This window comes from Zosterops lateralis (genome assembly GCF_965231275.1).
Source record: "Zosterops lateralis genome assembly, chromosome: 5".
NCBI classification, from domain to species: domain Eukaryota; kingdom Metazoa; phylum Chordata; class Aves; order Passeriformes; family Zosteropidae; genus Zosterops; species Zosterops lateralis.
In genome coordinates, this window is record NC_139766.1 from 41,767,677 (window position 1) to 41,789,031 (window position 21,355).

Sequence of the window (21,355 nt, forward strand, 5' to 3'; positions counted from 1 at the left end):
AAACACCATTTTGTCAGATCACAGTGGAATCTCTTTTGTAGCTCTAAATGGGAAAAAAAAAAATCCAGTTTATGAGATTATATTTGAGTACTTGACTGTCACTCCTAAGCCCTCCAGCCATGTGTTGACCTTTAGGATTTCAAGACAAAGTGCTGCTCTACTTGTACTGCTTTAACTTGTACCTTTGGGATTGTGCCAGACAGACAACTGACTGCAACTATTATAAGAGTAATTTCCCAGCATGTGGATTACTAGCATGTGTCCACCTAAGCTAATTTTATATGGGATCAGAAGCCTTACAGGTCACAGTCTCAATGTTTGTCACTTTGCTTCATGTCCCTTATATCCAAAATCCTGTTTTGTATGTTTAGTCCTGATTGATCTCTTCAAAGGTGTAAGTACAGAAAACCAAAGGATATGGTGCACAGATGATCAGCAGAAAGCTTTGCTATATAACTTTTTCAAATAGAGAGAAAAGTAGGGAGAGATTGGCAGAATTTTGGCACACGATTTAGTTACTTTGGAATATAGTTAATGTTTACTGCTGTAGCCTTGAAACAATTTTTCTATATGAGAAGAACTCCATCAGATCTGTGATCCTCCTTGCTACTTACGTCAGCAAGAAAACAGTTCAGTTGCTTGCTCACTATTAACATTTGTATTATTTCTAGTCACATCTTCAGAACAAATCACAGAATCTGAGAATTTTTCAAATCTAGGTATTATTTTTTCCTTTGCAGCTCAGTTCTAAAAGCTCTTCAGCCATACCATGTAAGTATTCTTTAATGCAGGCCTCCACCCTTTCCCAGTGCTTGGCTATTTTATGTCTGCCAGCCTCTGCATCTCCCTCTTCCTAACCTGCCACCATCCCAAACATTTAGATTCTGAGAGACTGGCTAAGAGAAAAGAAAGAAAAGAAAAATTAAAAAGAAATTCAACCAGCTGGTATGATCAACAGTTTAACTACAATTTTTTTAAAGTAGTAAAATTTCATGGAATCTTACAAGGCCTGGATGGAAAAACAGGTCAATGAACTGCACAAATCACCAAGACAGTCCAATGGTTCACAAGTATCAAAGGTCAGGGACTGGAGCAGTTTCACTCTTTTTCTGTTCCCAGCTGAGGAGTCCCATCTCTTCCCTTGCTCCTTTGAGCCAAATGAAACATTTTAACCCAGCAGCTTTTTTTTTTTATTTTGCAAACACACTTCACCTGACTATAAGGGACTCAGTGCACAACAGCAAGGCACAGAACAAGCAGCTTGCAGAGGGTACAATAGGAGGAAAGAACAGACAGGTAACTGAGTTTTCTCATTAATATCAAGTCTTCGGCATCAAAGTCCCTGGGTTTTTTGTCTTCCAACCTTTGTTAGCCTGACCAACAAGCAAACATTTCAATCTATAAGTAAGAAATGCTCAGATCCTACAAATCAGATTAACTCAGCCCTCCTCAAAGAAGCACAAATACAGTTGATCATCTCATTTCTGTTTTTATTTCTAAATATGGATTTTCAGTAAGCTTCAGAATACTAAATAGAAAGGTCATGGAAGATCTGAGAGAAATCAAAAACCTCTTTATTTGAAACTAAATCAGATCAAATGCACTAACCATTTCATAATCTAGTAGACATAAGGGGTCACTCCTGTTCAGCTGAGCAATTTCAGAAACTGGATTTATAATCTAATAGCAACACATTTTTCAGGTAGCTCAAATACTTATGGAAGGAACTAAGTACCAGACACACAGGTGTGTGTAACCTTTGCACCACCTACTCCAGCAGTCACTGTCTTCATTTTCCACTATTTTGTGCCCATATTTTTTACACTCTAAGAGCTCTTGTTTGCATGTAACTGGGGTAAAGCTTCCCAGGATGACAATAGTGTTCAACCAAGTCCCAAATTTTGTGCAGCCTTCCTGTTAGACACTTCTTGTAACAGTTACTTACTTTGCTAATGGGTTATCTAATAGTGCTGTTAGACCTCAGCTACAACAATAACAGCTATTTTAGAAGCTTTAAAAAGGAAGATACCAAATATCACTTTGATTTCAGAAAGTTTATTGCACCAAATGCCGCAAAGAAACTGACCAAAATGATAGTGTACATAAACAACTATAAGAAAAAACATGTAGTTTGACATTGGTATTCAGTCATTCCTAAAAAAGCCTATGTTCTCCAAACATGCAATAGCAACACACATTTTTCTACTATGGAAAATTGCCATGTATGTCAAATTACCTCATTTGACCTCAACCCCCTCCCCCCCACCAAGAAAAAAAAAAAAAAAAAAAAAAAAAAAAAAAAAAAAAAAAAAAAAAAAAAAAAAAAAACTATTCAGTAGTTCGGTCTTGGGTTTTTTTGGGTCCTTATTTTGCCTAAACCTTATATACAAGTGTTGATGCATCTGAAAAGAGGTTTTGACTTTACAAGTAAAGATGTTTATAATATGGAGTGGGGAAAACCCATCTATAATTCTGGAAGATGCCATCAGAAATGTGAATTACAGGATCAGTGTCTATTAGTTTTTTGGGGGCAAAAGAAAGTTGTATAGATTAGTTCAGAGAGTACCTACTTAAATTGTTTAAATCTTGGTATTGTTTGGGGTGAAGAATGAATTTCAACTAAATTCTACAATTTAGCAGTTCATTCCTCCCCTGTGTTTAGTCTTGCCTGAAAACAGTATACATTCTTTAAATTTCAGTGTGTAAACTGCATTTATGTGGGATTTTGGAAAGACTGTGCATTCCCACCTAACCAAGAAAGTATGTATTTAAATTGACAAAAAAACCTACATAATACTGATAAAAACAACTTTGGAATATTTGAAAATTAAGCTACATTATCAATTTTCAACACAGCTGTACATTCATATCACTTTTCATCCTATTAAAATAAAACCAGAAACATGCCCTAAAAATGTCTAAAAACCACATCTGTAAATACTTACTGCCCTGTCATGCCACACCAAATTTACATAAACATCAAGATGCTACCAAAAACAAGTTAAAGACTTTGAGTCAAAAAAAAAGCCCTAGAAAGTGGAATCCTGTCAACTGAGGTAGTACATTTGGTGGAGGGGGAAATATGCAATTAGCTTTCATTAGTTTAAAGCCTTTTAAAGGTAAAAAAGAGCTTTCATTTTGAATTTTCTTTCCCCCAAGACTAAAACTGTGAAAATAAAATAGTTCAATGTGTAACTTCTGAAGAGCAGCAAAATGTTAGAGAAAGCAGCAAGAACTATAAAGTTTTAGCCTGGGCTGAAGAAAATACAAGTGCTTTTGACCACCGGCTCACATGCCACCACAAAGTTAACTGATGTCTTACCCAAAGGCAGATTTTTTTTTTTTTTTAAACAGTTGATGTAGTAAAATCAGCTCTATTATTGATTATGGTATTAATCTTGAAATCACTGAATGTCTGCAGATCTCTGTCCACTTTAGTAAACTCTGTGATAACAAAAGCACATCTTAATGTTAGGATATATTTATTTGAAGAACTGTCAGAGTCTGTTCAGATAAAAACCCCACTTTAAAAGAACTGGATTGACTTTTAATGATCTGAGCTACTATTTAAGAGTGACATGAAATAGAGAAAGTACGTGAGGATTTCTATATACACTCAGAAGCAGTTTCATAGTCTTACACATGCACACACACATTCTCCATCAAGAGGGTAGTTTAGGAATAGTGACTTCCCCTATGGTTCTTACTTTGTTTTAACCTTGTGAAATAGAAAGTGGTATCTGCTACAAGCCATATGTAGAGGTAAATTTACTTTCCAGCAGATAGGATTCACAGACCAAAGATATGAAAAGTTTGTTTAGCTATAAAGCAGGAGGAAAAACACCTGAACCATAGAAAGATTTTAGCCTGTTCAGGCAGAATACTAGAGAGAAGTATGAAAATGCAATAAAAGAAACATTTGGAATGTCAGGTCAGAAAACCAGCATAGACAAAACAGCTTTAGCAGTGTTTTATCAGAATATTAAGTATCCCTCCATGTGGAAACAACCTCATTTCACAGTAGGCCAGTCTACCTATTTCCCTCAAAAAGCAACACAAGGTTAATCAAGACCCCCATCACATTTAAACAATTCACAATAAGCACATTTCATTATTTCAAATCATTGAAAGTTTACTGTAGAAAAGTCCAAACATCAAGGTAGTAGGAAATAAAAACACTTTTAATAAAAGTGTGTCCCTTCAGTGTTAAAAATCTGTAACCACCAACAAGGAGAACTCACAACTGGTGACCAGGAGTTTCTTATTAGAATTCACTATTTTCAAGCAATTGTGTTGCCAGAAATTTGCTTGCAAGATGACACTTACAGACACTGTATTCACAGCAGCTCACAACAGAACAGTCCAACATTGAGTTTTCCATTTAAGAATGTTTTGATCCTTTGTACTCTCCTCAGTCTGGTCCATAGTTCATATCCAGCTTAACAGTGCTTTATGCAAAAAGAAGTATTTTTTACATTCATTTTAATCAACCATGTGAAAACAGTGAAGTACAAAATTTTATTTTGCTTTCTAGAAACACCAAAGGCCAGTATCAACTAGTGGAGAAGTAGTTTCTGGTGTCAGAGTAGTTAACCTAATAAAGAAAGGCACCTGGATGATAGTTCAAGATTTCTGTAGAATCAAAAAGGGTAATTGCAAACATTCAGAGTAATATCAAATATTGGGGTTCGCCCCCTAAATTTCATTTTACTTCGCACAATGTTCCTCTTTTATTCCTACTCAGAGCAACAACTCGTAGCTGGAAAAAAGTAATACTTTTGACTAAGGTTTTGGTGGGGGTTGTTTGTTGTCTTGTATTTCCCCAATATGATTGTCTTCAGTTTGTGCCAATTGTTTGGTGTATGTGCACACGGACACGTGCTCACAGCACTGGCATCATTCAGAAGTTTTTCAAATTCATACTCCTTGGAGATAGCAATATTTGATGACACCAAGACAAGTTTAGTTCCCAGGACCACAGTCATACAGCAAATCAACAGTTACTGAAGTTGCATCAGCAACAAATGTAAACTTGTAGCAGAAGTTCCATAAGGCTTTCCCACAAAATCTCTCTTGGAAGTCCATTCCATTCCACTTGTAGCCATGGGCTCATTTGAATGCTCCTCATTAACACAGAAGCAGCCACAGCTCTCAACCTCTTGTCCTTAAAGGAAAAAGTCACATCAACCTCATGCACACGTCCATTCCCACATGACATTTGGCTGCTGAATCCAGGTTCCTTGTTCTGAGCCCATCACTTCTACTGTACAAAATCACACGTATGCTCTGCAAGAAAATCATGTCCCACCTAATACACTTTTGTATAGGAATGCTATATACAGAGTTTACAGCTCCTCCTCCTCCCCAGCAAAGAAACATACACCACATCACACTCACAAGCATAGGATCACGAAATCCATTCTAACCCACTTGTTCTTTTAACTGGTACTTCATGGTTTTGAGCAGCGTTTTGGATGGCAGCACACAGTCTGCCACGTAGTGTTAACTTTTGTCCTTTGAATAAAAATAAAATGCAAGGATGCAGTCTCTTGTTTTAAGTCAGAAGTGAGATTGTAAGAAAAACCTGAATGCCTTTTGTGTTATGTAAACTGAAGTCCTCCGATAAAACTTCCGGTTGAAATCAGAATCGGAAGATGGTAGAATGTACAGTCATCACCTGCTTTCATCAGTGCTCCCCTTTACCATTGTTTGGCACCTCTGTTCTTCATTCAACATTCCCATTTTCACAATTGGACTTTAAGGGAATGACTATCCTGAGAATTTAATTTATAAGAGTATTTGAGCAACATATGGGGAATGAGTACTTGCTATAGCAGCCAACAAAGGCAAGTCATTGGATTCAATCCTAGAAATTAAAAAAAAGAGACAGAGTTTAAAATAATATACAGTCATTTTGGCAAGAGAAATACAAGATGATACTTTTCATCCACTTTAAAGAAACTGGAAGTGTCTTGCTATTACTAAGCTCATTGTTTAATTATTATTTACTGTCAATAATCATATAATACCAGTAAAGGTAGGTAAATAATGCTGAAAACCAAGAAGTATGCTAGCACTTAAATCAAAAGATAGCAGTATTACATTCTGTGCTAAATAATCTCTTGTGGTTTAAATAAAAGATCTTTTATTTATTTGCTAAACTATAAGCCTTAACTTGTAGTCTTACAAGTGAGTAGACACCAATAAGCCCAGCTTATAGAAGATTATGCATTTCAGGTTTTGAATATAAAACTCAGTCCACTACATAGGAGCATTTTCTTACCAAAAATGACCAAAAGCTGAAATTATTAATTATTATGCAATAAGAGTTCAGGGAACATCTCTCAAGTGCAATGGTCAGTTTCCAACAATTTCCAAATGTGAAGCTGCTCAGAGGCCAGGATGTATGTACCTATTTATATATATTTAATGCATACACACACACATACATGGAGAAAAATTGTTTATTTTAGGGTTCCACTATTTACAGCTACATTTCTGAGCATGAAATTTTGAACAGCCTGGAAAAAGATAAATTATATTTAATCAAAAGTGCTAAAAAACTTATCTTGAGAAAGTGTATTTACTTCTTCCCCCTTTTCTGCTGTCAGCAGGCAGATCTCTAAAAGTTATATGCCATTAAGTACTATAATTAGAAGACAGCTGCTGAACAGGGCACCTGTTTATTTTTGAGACCCTCTTGTCCCTCGAGATACAAATAGATCCTTTTCATTCCAAAAATTCTGAAGTATTTGTTGGGATGAAGTTTCCATTAAGGAGATCACAACAGAAGAGACAGTGCATGGATAACTTCCTAATGACCAAAATCCAAACTTTCTTAATTCTAAAGATTTTAAAATAACGAGAATTTTGTTGTTGCTGTATAAATTTCCTGATTTTGAGATAGCTCAGTAGAACCCATTTTTGCAACTTATTAGGCACATGAAAGAGGAGTGTCAAATACGAAGTAAATCCTCATGACAACAAGCTGTCAACACTCAGATGAAAAGGAAAAATAATTGGCCCAGCTTCTGTCATTGCTTAAGACTGATACCTGCAATACTCACCCCAAAACAATTCCTAGTTCTTTTACATGCACTCTTGTATGTCCTCGCAGATATTCTGAAAGCATTTTGCTTTTGAGATACATCTCTTGCAGTCTATCCTCAAGATGCATTACACACTGTAAACACAGACCAAAAACATCAGAACAATTTTTACAACCGCACGCAAATATTACAGAAATGTAAGCACATCGCTTTACCTTCTATCTTAGAAGATAAACTAAGCCTCCACTCCAAAATCTAGAAGAAGAATTGGATTTATTACAATAGTGCTATAAACATTAAGAAGTTACACTACCCTACAAAGAGGAAACTCCACAAAGAACTGGGGCGTTCCAGCTGTCTTGGGCAGCAAGTTTGTTGCACAAACTGCACCTCTTTCTACTCAAGCCACTGTATTCCTGCCAACTTAAACAGTTTTAATGAGGTTCAAAACTACTCAATATATCTTATTAAGAATTAAGGCAGAATTCTTGGATCAAGATGTCTTTGTTATAAGCCAGTACTATTTTTCTGAAAGACTTGGTTTAGACAACAGTTTCTAAAATTATCATTCTAGCTCTAAGGCTCTAGTGCCATTCAAGAAACAAAGACTCAAGAAGTGGAAGACACCACTACCTTATTTATCATAGAACTATAGCTCTTTTGCTGACTGCTTTTCTGTAGCAACTAAGTCACAAATCCATTTTAGGCATTTGTTTTCATACTTCCTAAGTAACTCTAGTTTAAAATTGTTTAAATATTTGATGCTGATTGCCAAAAGGTAATAGTTCAAGTTGAAACATCAGTTTAATGATTCCACTTTTCTTCCAGCAGTGGAATGCTAGAAATGCATATTATTTTTAAATGTGATTCATGGAAATTTCTCATATACCAGCTACAAGAAAGGAGATGAACCTTGGCTTCAAAGAGAGAAAGGGGTTAGTTATTCTGGCAAGAGAAGGTCAGCAGACAGCGTGTCTTCACAAGCTGAGTAGGTAGGAAGTCTTATCAGGTATTTTGTTCTAGGGCAAAGGTACATTAAAACTTGACATATTCCTTCTTTTCGCAGAGATGACCACTTCAAAAAAGTTCAATTAGTTCAGCTCTCAGAAATCAGGAGATGAAAACAGGAAGCACATGCAGAACCTCACATTATCAAATATATAATCATCCAGCAGGCACAGACAGCAATTAAAAACAGTAGCAGCAAATAGCTTCAGGCCATCATTCCATGTACTGGAGTTGACTGAAAACCCTAAGTATTACAAGTGAGACCTGGTGAGACCAGTTTCGTTAATTAAAAATCTAATGAGAAAAAAAAAGACTCATGCTTGTAGGTAGCCTAATATGTATTTTTCTGATCATCTGGAGCAAGATGAAGATGTTTAATTATTTTTTCAATGAGCTAATATTGAGTCTTAATAATGGAAAATAAAGAGGCATTTTTAAAAATGTGCTACATGGTAATAAAATCACTGCCTCCAATGGAGGAAAAGAAGAAGGTTTTTGACAACAGTTTGATCAATTTGCTTCAAGCAAATTTTCACTCAAGTCATTTTAATCGTAACACCTCTGATTCTGGCCAAAAGGGAAGCAAGCACTCTTTATCTTTTCCATGACAGGTAACCCTCACATAAAAAGCCTATGAGCACTTTCTCAGTGGCTCATTTAGGGGGGCATGCAGCTGCATCACAAAGTAGCAGTTCAATCTGTTTCAAGTCCAGTATTTGTGTTAAGGATTATGGATATTTTTTTTTTAAGAGTTATGAAGGAGCAAGCAAGAATCCCACATTATTTTAAAAGAAGGGTTGTTTACATCATATGATCTATTCCTTCTGAATACCAGCAAAGAATCAAAAGACATTTCTCCCCACAAGCTTGGCATTGATATGAGTACATCAATACTTACATTTCTATCCAAATTTAAATCAACAGAAATACTACTACGAAAATGTAACACTTCTAGAGTTTAGGAACACTTAGCTTTTCCATGCACTGATGTTGTTTTAGCAGATTGCAAAATCCCCTGACAGAAGGATCAAAGTGTCACTAACACCAATCATGAAGACTTACCAACTACTAGCACCATTACTCCACACTTCCTTTTTGTAAGAAAAAGGAAATAAAACCCCCTGAAAATCATTCTGCCTCCAGACACCTCCCAAACCACATAAACCATACAGAAACTGCATATACAAATCCTAAGGTAACGCTGGAAAGAACACTTCAGTTGCAAAATCAAGTACTCAGTTTAAAAATGGCAGGATTTAAGGTGTGACTGTGATAGTGTTAGGATACAATTTCAACTACAGTTGCATATTTTTCAATGCCCAGAAGAATCCAGAGAAAACACTCAAAAATGTACCCATATATTTTGCTAATGCTTGACTTGAAGAAACTTCGTGTAATTAATACCACCAATTTAACCACAAACAATGCCAACCAATACTATTTAAAGCTGTTAGTGTTTAGCTCCATCTTTCTCTTCATCTGCTGGCACAGTCATTGCACAGGATTCCTACAGAATTTCTCAAGGCTATCTGCTGAAGGACAAATCAATTCTGTTGATTAGAAAAGGGGTGACTACTGAAAAAACAGTCCATCTCCCCTCACCAACAACCACACACTAAAAATTGAATTACAGTTATTGCAGTCAGACTTGTGGGTAATTTTGCTGTAATCAGCAAAACCAGTCTTACTGATTTGCCCTGATGAACTCCACTACAAATGAGGACAGGAAAGGATGCTGTGGGATAGGAAATACACAACATGACAAACTAACATTCCCTGCTGCAACCCTCCCATTCCCAGGTGTCTCATCTCATCAATCCTATGGAGCCATTAGCAAAGCTACCCAAGACAGCACTTGCTAAAATATATATAAAATGGAAGGGTCAAGTAAACAAACAGAGGCACAATTGGAGGGGAGAGAGAAGAGGCATCCACTGCATGGGGTTGAATAGAAACCCCAAGAAGAGAAAGTTGTTTGCCAGAACTGGGATTTGGTAGATAGATACTTCAACAACTTTCAGAGTAAAGAAGTATGGAACTTACACAGAAAAATATAAAAAACAAATATAAGCGTCCTAAGCACAAACACATGAGGACCATGCTAAAATTGCCTAAACAACTTAAGTTCTGGCATATGTATTTTGGAGTTGTTAACTTTAATTTGGTCTGTTTAACATAAATTATAGGCAAACCAGTATCCATTACTGGACTGTAGCATGGATTCTTTACAATATGTTGTAACAGCTCTGCATTATATCAGGCATTAGTTCATTGATATTGCAACACAGTTTACAGAACTCTATGTTTGCTATCTGAGCTAAACAATTCCATTAGCTTTGGCCTTCAATAAAGAAATACTTACAAAGTCAGCTGGGACGTTGAGTTTGTAAAGCTGTAAAATAGACTGCAACAGACTGGATACTTGACTTGAAACCAGAACATCCTTTCCTAACTTCACACTGTCCATCATCTTTCTCTGGCTTGTAGCTACTTGTACATTCCATTTATCTGTGTCTGCAATAATGCAGACAGCTTCTGCTATGGGCTCATCTAGCACTGGATGCTGCAACAGAAAAGAATACAATTATGTGATACTTTCATCTACATTTCCACCGTTCAGTTTGAGGTTCTACTTTTATTCACACTGATGTAAGCAAGTAAGAAAGATTCAATGCATGTTTTTGTCCATCAGGGAACCAAAGGCATCTCAAAAAATGACAAGGAGTACCAACTTCAGGGACAAGATTTACATTCAGCAGCACTGGATCTGTCAATTTGATCCAGACATTTGATTTTCATTAGTGCCTGAAAGTCACTACTCGATTTTATTTTTCTTCAAGTATTCCCCCTACACTGAAGAGATTAGTTTCTTTCAAAATGAAGAGCGTAATAATTACAGTGATCCAGTGATGGTGAAAGTACATTCAATGTTTCAGAGATATGAGAGGGATTTTACTATGCACAATCAGGCAGGGTATAACAGAATAGCTATGGTTGGAGGGGACCTCTGGAGATCCTCTAGTCCAACCCTTTGCCAAGGTAGTGTCCCCTAGAGCAGGTGACACAGGAACAAGTACTGACAGGTTCTGAATGTCCCTAGAGAGGGAGATTCCACAACCTCCCTAGGCAGATGGTTCCAGTGCTCTGCCACCCTCAACATAAAGAAATTCTTCCTCAGAAGCTGAGGTGGAATTTCTTTTGTTTTAGTTTATGGTCACTGCTCCTTGTCCTGTTGCTGAGCACCACTCTCTAGACACTTGTCTTTAGAATATTTATATGCATCAATGAGATCTCTTCTCAGTCTAGTCTCCTCTGAGAAGCAAGATGTTCCAGATCCCTAATGATCTTTGGGGCTCTCCACTAGACTCTCTTCAGTAGCTCCTCATCCTTCCTGACCTGTGGAGCCCAGGACTGCACACAGCATTCCAGATGTGCCTCACCAGGGCTGGGTAGAGCAGCAGGATCACCTCCCTTAACCTGCTGCAATGCTCTTGCTATACACCCTAGGAGAGCACTGCCTCTCCTGGCAGCAAGAGCTGCCATGGTCCACTTGTCATCCACCAAAGAAGAGCCAGCATCACACTAGACCAATCTGATGTTGCTTAAAGAATATACAGACACACACATCACTGCTCTGGGTAGTACATGTAGTCATGCCAGCAGGATGATTTTTAATTGCTACAGAGAGAAGCTGCTGACAATTACTAGATAAGCATTTTAAATTGCATACTGAGTTATTCCAGTGAAAGGTTAGTTATAAATTTTATAATTTAGGAGTACTTACAGTAGAGAAAGAACACAGCAAAGTTCTTATCTATATACAATTACCTTCTGTAGTCAGTCATTTCTGCTACAGACTAGTAGCAGTACAGGCTTCAACAAGTCTTTACCTGACCTGCAACACATGCCACTAAGTGGCAAAATAAGATGTTTCAACTTGCATGTAATTTTTCTGAAATACACGTAATTTTGTCTGCCATTATGATGTAAAAAAGAAGCAGCTCAAGGGTTTTCTTCCTTGTTTGTAACTTGAAGTTGGAAGCAATCTTCCTTGTATTAATCTTTGAAGAAAAGCCTTAAAAGTAATAAAGGAAAGCACATGATTCCTTGCATGAATAGGCTTTGCATATAGTGAATTACACACTTAGATCTTACAAAAAAGACATGGCAGGTGTGGCTGTTCAGAACAGGTAAGTAAAAATAATTAACCTACTGAAATAACCTGCTTCTGTAGATTTCAGTAATATCACAACTCCTACTCTGACTCAGTATTTAACTCACATGCATTGCATGAAGTAGATCTGCTAGTAGACACTGCTTGAGTTTTTCATCATTATTTATTCCGTGTAACACTAGATCAGGTATATATGTATGACAGTAACCACCCAGAAGTGATCTTCCAAAGTTTTTCACACATTGACTGCTGATGGTGTTTGACCTGAAATACAAAAATACAATGAAGGTAAGACTCTTGCTTGACAAACTGCCTCCAGATTTTGCATGAATGCAGAATCATGCCTACTTCTACTGTAAATATTAATCAACAGTTGTACTCCTAATATACATAAATGCTCATCCAATAAATATCCACTGGTGCTCTTTGAAATAAGAATTTTAAAAGCTGAAATTTAACAATGTATTGATTTCTTCACTCTCGTAAACAAGCAAATTTATATTCACTGGAGTTTGTGGGATGTATAAGCTTCATGTTCTGCAGATTACAATTTTGCTAAATTTGAGTTTGCTTCAATTCTCATGCTTAAGGTAAGTCTAGAAACTGACCTTAAGCATCATCAAATTCCATGTGCACCCGTAATGCTCAAAAATTTTCAAATAGCATGGCCATGTTTATTCCAAATCTGTATTTGACTTAACAATTACGTCAAATCTAAACAGCTTTTTAAGCAGTCTTGCTAGTTCTCATACATTTTATCTACACGTCTACATTAAATGTTTCAGTCAGTTTACATAAAAAGTTTGATCACCTTTGGTTAGGCATTTGAAGTGTACCTTTGTCATAAAAGTTTATTAAACCTGCTCTGTTTTCTTTCTGCCAAATCTGGTTACAAGAATTCCAACCACATTACTGATTTATTTGCAAAGAACTTAGTCAAGAACTCAGAAGACTTCAGACTTGAAACTTTAAATAACTGTAAAGTAACTACAGCTTTTGACCCCATTTAGTTCTAAATTAATCAGACTTCTATACCTTGGCAGAGGAAGTTCCACTTCTGCAAATTCTTCAAGTCGTTTGCTGATGTTATCATGATGCACTTCATCAGGGATACAACAATCACCCTCTTCATCACTAGCTCCAAGAGCACTGTCTGAACTCTCGTTCCTTGGAATGTCTCCTTCAACTCTGAAAGAGGTTTTCCTTCCAGAATCCCCATAGGGGACATCTTTAGCACCTGCTTTAGGGCAATCCTGTTTGACAGCAGAATCTGTTTCTACACAGTCAGAAGAATAGTTCTCCAGATTGCCAGAGCATAAAGTTCTATTTTCTTTCATGTTAGGCAATTTTACAGTTTCTATGTTATCCGTGGGCAAAACCAGCTCACTAGATACTGAGTTAATTAAATTCATTTCAGTTCCTTTACCTTCCATGTGTTGATTAAGTATACTTTCCTTTTCCTCACACAGTGGGATTTGTGCATAACAAACATTATGTTTACTGATGGGTATAAAGGCAGCTTCACAACTGTCTTCTTGATTCTGAGAAGCATCCACAGTCAGATTTGTGGAACTTGAGGCACAATGGATCACCTCTGGATTTTTAATTAATGCCTTCAGATTTTCTTCCATTTCCCTTCTATGAGTCTCTAAGTCTGACTCTGGTGATGCTGAACTTCCAATCTGAAAAGTGACTTTCTCTAAGTGTGAACTCCTGTGGCCAGACCTTTCAGGACAAGGCAGGGCAGATGACCTACTAGAAAACTGCTTTTCCACTTTTCTCTCATTCTGGTTCTTGTTCTTCTTGACATCCATTATATCCTCTAATTTAGATGATTCTTCAGAGTGGTAGGATACAATTCCTGTATCAGTGACAGCTCTTTTTCTACCACCAGCTGCTCCTTTACAGAAACTGCTACTTAAACAGTCAACAGATGTTTCAGAGGTCTGACTGGCCTTTCCTATTGCTTCCCTCTTTTCTTTTGAAGAGACTGGGACAGCCTGAGTGCTTTCTGGTTCACGCACCCACTCTGCAGTACTGTTGTTCTTACTTCCATCATTCTTTGGAGGTAGGATTGGAGGCACAAGAGCAGGTTCATTTTTAACAGTGACAACCACATAATCAGATTCCTCTACCTCTCCTTTTTCTAGTGCAGTTGTGATTTTGCTTCCATTTAGCACCTGCTCTCCTTCCCCAGCCTTCTCACTCCAGGTCAGGTGGTTTTCCTGCAGCTCAGAGCACCGGATGAAGTAAGTTAGAACGTAGAGCAAGCGCTGCACCAGCTCCTTGCGCTTCCCAACAATAACAGTCCGAGTCAATCTAACTGGAGAGCCTATGGCACCGTAGAGATCACCTGTGCAGGAAAGCAAACATTTCACAGGTTTATGCTGCATGGTAATATAACCTACACTGTTCAAATTCAACACATTTTGAAATAGTATTTACTATGGACACAATTAGACAGTTGATTTCTTTCACAGTAAATTCATACAAGTCTTAAACAAAGAAAAACAAAGGAAATCCCTGAATGCCTCTTACACCTGGCTTTTGTCCAGAAGGGATTTTGTGAGGAATCAGCCGCTATTACTCATTTTCTTTCTGTTAAGAGCCAATTAAGATTTAATTTACACAACGCTTGCTTACAAGACATTATCACCTGGAAACTGATACAAGAGGGGGCAAAGAAGAATGTAGATCTAGCAAAACTCTGAAGCCAGCTATACTATTTTCTATTTCTCTACTAATTTTCTTTCACAAAGTTTTTCTGTTTTAGTGCAGTGACCTTTCTGTTAAACACAGGCATTTTTGCACAGTCAAAAATCTTAATTACATTTTTCAGGACTAAGATATTAGCCTAATAAATGAGGGTCAGAAAAAAGAGACATGTAACTACCCTACTGAGCAAGGCACATGCCGTGTATGTGGGAGCCAACCTCACTCACATGAGCATTTAACTTTGGCAGGGGGCAGTAGAGAAGTAAAAAATCAAAATACAACTGCAATATGAAATGTAGGCACTACTACATCATCATCTGAGTCCCTCCCAAGAATGACTTATTTGCTACTTATCTTGAAGAACTGCTTTTTTAACAGAACTAAAGTCATACATATCCTACTTTCAACATATTTCTTTGGGACAGTGGCAATTATCTTCCATCTGCTTATAACATGATTCCTACTCTGTCTAGGACAAGTAAGCATAAGGGAAGGGAAACATGAGTAAGGAAATGTTCATATGCCCTATTGGTCAAAGATCAGCTAATTCAAGAAGTATCTATTCCTAGGATGAGTTAAACCACTTGTCTTCACATGACATCCAAGAGAGAACACTCACTAAATTGTCTTTGCTTAACCAAACTATCCAGCTGGCTGATCTCACCAGCACATGGGAGACAGCCCTTAAAAGCTCAATTTTCTTCAGCTACCTGAAGTGTGGAAAGCAGGCTTCTATACCCTGAGGCTTGATCAGTTACCTGCTAATCTACCAGACTGCTTTCAGGTGCTAATCCTTCCTCTGGGCTGCTCAAATTCTGTTCTGGGCAAAGCCTGCCATCAGGATTTTGTACTGGACCTCAAGAAGCAACACTATATTAAGAGTTAAACAGGGCTTCAGAAAGGTTTCTTCTGAGGGTGAGGGAGCCTCTGGTTTTGACACTAATGAAGCAAAAAAAAATAAAAATCCCAAAGAGCACATTTATGTCCAGCCTCTTTCTCATTATACAAAACATAAAAGGAATAGGCTCCCAACTCCATTCCTACAAAACAAGGATCAATGAGACAGTAATTCCATGGCTCTCTTACTGTCTCCCTTGCTAAGATCTGCCACTTCCCATGATGTCAGTGATGCACTGGAGAGGCTCCTGGGTGGTGGCATCAGTGGTGCCATCTTCCCTCAGTTAGGGACACCCTTGCAACCAACCCCAGAGCTTAACAAGCCAGCAAATTCTTTGCTGAGGAGCCAAAAGTGGGCTTCAGACTCCTCAATTAATCTCAAAGGCTGGTAGGCCACAAGGAGAAGCAATTTGGAAATGAAATTGGAATATATTGTTTTATTTTTGAGTTGAGCATAGCTGCTATGGAAATCAGATTCAGGCTTCATGTTCATTTGCACAACTGGCTTCTATATAAATACTAATAAGACAGTACAACAAGTCAAAATCATGATCTTCAAAATATACTAATACTTGTTAGTACCATTAAATTGAAGCTGATGTTTAAGAGACAGTATGTTCTTATGACAGAAGGACTTACAATTGTATCAGTATGTAATTCCAGTTGATATGTAACATGTAATGAAAATACAGGTCTGAAGGTGGAAAGACAGGTACATCAAAAACCTGTCATTTCCATTGATTTTGTTTTTCCTCCCTCTTCCTAAAGAAAAGGGCCAGCAGAGGGCAACATCTCACTTTCCACGATCAGTCTTCGCACCCACAACAGTAACAGATTTTTGGGCTTTATAAGAATGAAACAGAATCAGAGAGCATTTTGAGTTCAGGCTCTGAGAACTTGGCAAGACAAAAAGAGAGACTTGATTAGTCACTAGTGGTGACTTCTGGGAGCGACCACAAGAGCTACTACTGAGCTTACGCCTCCAGTCCAGCTGGTTTTTGTAACTCCAGGCCTGGCTTTGTCCTCAAGACCATGAACACTCTTTAATTTCCCCTTCAGTCTAACCTCTGCACAATGTTTAGAAGACATCTTAAACCAGGAAACAATTCAACTACGACTATATTGGTAAAGTAACAAATCTTTCATAGAGGCTACTGAGAATAAGAAGCCTGAGACAATTAGGAAGAAACAGCAGCAGCACAGAGTAAATCACATCATTGGCCCAGTATGCACTTGTGTTATTTTACATGGCAATATAGTATATCAGCTAAAGTGAAGGGCAGTCTGATGTCAGATTTTCATCTGCTGCCAAGAAGGAGGAATTGTCAAGTATTTACCACTGACAGGATTACTTTCTCAGCTTTCATTCACCTACTCATTTGACATCAGTTATCTAGTCCCTTGTATCAAGATAATTTACAAACTATAAAATATTTGTCAGAGACCAGCCTGAGACACAGAAAAAAGATCTTGCCCCAAGCCCATTCATATAACAGTAAGTGAATGGAGGTACTACCAGTTGCAGAATTCTAATCTATTGCCCTGCTCTCTATCCTAGCTATGTGAGAAACGGACAAAGAGAGGTAGCCAATTTCAACTACAAAGGGCCTCCAAGGCTGCTATCAATCCAGTCTATTTCATCTTGTTCTTTCCCAAACTGGTCAGACCATTCATAGCATTTGCACCATCTTAATACCTCTATAACGAGTCCCCCAGACAGTGTAAGAGAGGATGTCAATGAGAACAAGAATAAAAAGCAGGATATGCAAAGAGGCCTCCAAATGCTCTGATTAATGAGGCAAAAGACACCCATTGGTAACAGGAAATGTGACCTGGATCACAAGTAGCCCTTATCTAAAAGGAGTGGATGCAAAGAGGTGCTTGTTACAGAAAAACCTGAAGCTTTCCAAACCATACTGACCCAGCTGTGCCCAGAGAGGGTTATATGGGTGGGATTTTGCCAGCATGTTCACAGACTGGGATGTGCGCTTCTCAGAGAAGGCCTTGATGGGAGGATGGTCAACTGGCATCACTGTTGGGACCCAAGCCAGGTGATATGTCAGCACTGCGGTCAACAAAGCAGCAAAGAACCTAGGAGAAAAAGTTAAAAAAACATGTCCAAAGTAACACCAGCAAAAGAACACCCATTAAGTGATTCAACATATTCACATGCACTGGGAAGCACACAAGCTTTTTCTTAAGAAAAAGAGAGTGGGGGAAGCTTACTGATTCTTGTTGATCTGTTCTATCAGAAATGTAAATTCTTTAAGAAAACGCTGGCATAGTTGATTCTTTTCCAGGGTGCTGGACATCATATTAAGCCACACAGGCTCTGCAATCCTTGGAACAGAATATAGGTTCCAGATGGTAACTCTGCTCAAAGAAAAGGCCCAAAAAGTAGGTGTTAACATGCATGTTTAAATTCTGCAAATAAATATAAGTAACCCCTTTCCTCTTCTGTTGTCCAGATTTTAATTTGTTTTTTGTTTTTTTTTTTTTTTTGTAAAATCCAAGATACTAAACAAACTGGAAGAGTTTTTACTCCTCCAGTAATTACTAGTGTCCAGAACACTAGTCTGTTTAATTCATATTATCAGTAACTCAGTGTCTTCATGTGAATTACATGTTTGGCTTCCCTTCTTTGCATTCCCATGAGAATGTCATTCAAAGAAGCCATTCAGAAATAAGTTTGAGGGGAAGAAGAACCCATTCCATTCATTGCACAGATTCAATTCTACATTCCAGATGTTACATAAACTCCATTCCATTAAAGCCTTCTCTCTCTTCTGGGCTGACCTTAGCCTTTGACCATCCCATCCTTTCTCAAGTACAGAAAAGAGAGCTTTTGACTGTAACTTTCTTGCCAATTACATTGTTCAGCATCTATGGCTAGGAGTAGACACATCTATCTGCCTGAGTACATCAATCCACCTGACTGTACAGGCATCAGCAGAAGCCAGCTCTTGATGAGATGTTTACACTTTAACTGACAATCCCAGGAACATGTGAGCACAACAGAACTACTTTCATTCTCATTTGGAAAACGGCTGAGCTGGTTTTGCTAAAGTTTTCTGAAAACATTTACCCAATGCAGAAGATGCATTCACGCTAACTTCAAGACTGTCTAAAATACAAGACCTTACATTAAATTGCTTATAACAAAGTGACAAATATCTTTCATGGGGCATGAAAAGTGGTCTCCTTGTAATTCAGAATTCCATCAACTCACCTGAATTCTCCCAGGGCATCCATGACACGGCTGATATAAACCTGCACTCTCTGGCTGGATTCTGCTATTTTTCTACATGAGATCATGGCCTTGATTAAGAGTTAAAGACACAAAACAGCTGCTTAAAGGATTCACATTCTTCATCTTTTTAAACTTCATTAACATGTCAAAATAGCTAAGATCTATCCCCAGTCCTCTACAGCCACTCTGAACAGCAACAAATGCCAACCTCCCTCCACCTCATAGGAGACCAATCCCTAAAATACTGCACAAGGGGACAGAAGAAACATTTTTGAGAGTAAGAAGACAACAACAAATATGTCGTGCCTCCCTTTTAGACACTGCATGAAAGGATAGAGTACCATCATTTCCACAGTCTCCAGGGAGTCAAAAAAACCTCAAAGTGAAATACAGCAAGAAGGAAAGAAAAAACACCCATAGCATAAGACTCTCCATTCTAATTCTGTCTAGAAAAGAAACTGCACTTCTTTCAGCAAATGCCGAGTTCCTACACTGGGCTCAAGCTCAAGACTGCATGTGTAAGGAGGGAGGCAAGCTTGAAACCACGCACCTTCTCCCACTCTTCATCTATCAGATTCTAGAATACTTCATTCTGATTGACATTTTTCCACATTATGCCAAATTAGTATTCTGTACCTTTTCTATTGCATATTTCAGCTTGTTCATGTGAGACTCAAAAAGAGGAAAGTGAGAGAAAAAGAAATCCTGGAAGTTTCTTTGTGCTTCTTCTTTTTCAGGCAGAGAAAAGATTATGCTGACTGCAATTTTTTTCCTCCGAACCATTGCAGGATTGGAGCTGCAGCTTTCATCAGCCATACTAAACATTTCTTCAGTAGACCTGTAAGACAGATTTGTTACAACAGTTACCTGTGTGCTGAGAGATAATTCAGCTTGTATCCATAGCTCTCTATATAGTGGAAGGTAATTAATTTGTAGGACTCCTTTGACTACATAAGGCTTTGCTGTCACAAGTTTCTGAACAGAGGATACCTGACATTTTGATGGATAAGTCCTGTGCTTGTTCAAATAGGAAGAAGACAATCCCCAGAGGCCTGATGTGAACACTTTCCTTTTGGATTTATGTTTCAGGGAGACGAAGAAAAGGGAACAGAGATACATCACACAAAATCATAGCCAAAAAAGTTAAAGGTAACTTTGGAGCTGTGAAATGCATCCAGCACTAGAGCTCCTCTCTAGGTGCTCAGCAGCATATTTGATAGTTCTGCCACATTGCCTTCAACAATTATGTCTCTCCTTGATATTACACATGGGTTGGCTATTAGGATCAATACTGCTTAATGTTCTGGTTATCAGCCTGGCCTGTGGATCACAACACAGTGAGTTTGCAGATAATGTCAAATGGGGGAATATGGTCAGTCAAGGGGTCAGCAGTGTCCAGAGAGGTTGTGGAATCTCCATCCTTGGAGATTTAAGACTCAATCATAAGTCAAGTTACAAGCCACCTGATGAGAATTCCAAGCTACTGCTTTGCACAGGCAACTGATGGATGATATCCACAAGTCTCAGTCCAGCATAAGTTTTACTGTGATTATACAAAAGGGTGGCAATTCCCTCACCCTGTTCTATAGATATCAGGCTTCCAGTGCTAGATACTGATACTGCTGGTTTTACAAAATTATTAATTTTTCTTGCTTAAAGTCTTGATCAATTTCACTGAAAAAACATGGTGGTTTTATACATCTATATATACATATACATAAGTAAGTAAAAAAGTATGGTCAAAATGTCTGTTGGAAGGAACTTCAGCTGAATAAGGGGTTTTCATCTACTGAGAAATTATAGGAGAAAAGGGTTAAAAAGACAAAAAAAAAGCCATGGAGACATTCTGAGCAGCAGCTCATCTGGAAATAGCTCAGTTTTAGAGCTTCTTTTAAGTCAGGACTGCAATACCAGTGAGTGGTAATTAAAAGTTTGAAGTCTTTTCATATCAGAATTATCTTGAAATGGAGTCTGTAGTATTTATAGAACACTACGAAGCAATTAACAAAAGGAAAGGCTCAGGGCTAAGCATTCATTCTTAAGCCATTCTAAAAATAAATGGCTTACAGTTTAATTGGTTTGACAAAGTTAAATATACAAAAAATTCTCATCACAGAGGTATGAGTCCATGAACACAGGATAAAACACACAATTAAACCCCAGCAAAAAACAGCTTGTGGGAAAACAAGAGTTTGAGACAAAAACATAACCTCATCTGAACTTCAGGAACTTGCATACAGAGACAGAAATTCCCAAGGAAGT

The 21,355-nt window shown here is 37.8% G+C and overlaps 1 protein-coding gene across 3 annotated transcripts in view; it reads right to left on the reverse strand.

The window, feature by feature from the left end:
* Positions 1 to 1,945: 1,945 nt before the first annotated feature.
* Positions 1,946 to 21,355, reverse strand: part of FNIP2 (folliculin interacting protein 2) — a gene marked incomplete at its 5' end in the record, with an annotated part of 49,761 nt that continues 30,351 nt past the window's right edge. For all 3 annotated transcript variants that reach the window (XM_083860971.1, XM_083860972.1, XM_083860970.1), the window contains 9 exons: positions 1,946 to 5,866; positions 7,068 to 7,183; positions 10,420 to 10,620; positions 12,339 to 12,495; positions 13,267 to 14,584; positions 17,765 to 17,934; positions 18,070 to 18,216; positions 19,073 to 19,161; positions 19,730 to 19,931. In XM_083860971.1, the coding sequence (XP_083717097.1) occupies positions 5,788 to 5,866; positions 7,068 to 7,183; positions 10,420 to 10,620; positions 12,339 to 12,495; positions 13,267 to 14,584; positions 17,765 to 17,934; positions 18,070 to 18,216; positions 19,073 to 19,161; positions 19,730 to 19,931 (2,479 nt within the window). In that variant the 3' untranslated portion in view covers positions 1,946 to 5,787. The remainder of the gene's footprint in view (positions 5,867 to 7,067; positions 7,184 to 10,419; positions 10,621 to 12,338; positions 12,496 to 13,266; positions 14,585 to 17,764; positions 17,935 to 18,069; positions 18,217 to 19,072; positions 19,162 to 19,729; positions 19,932 to 21,355) is intronic.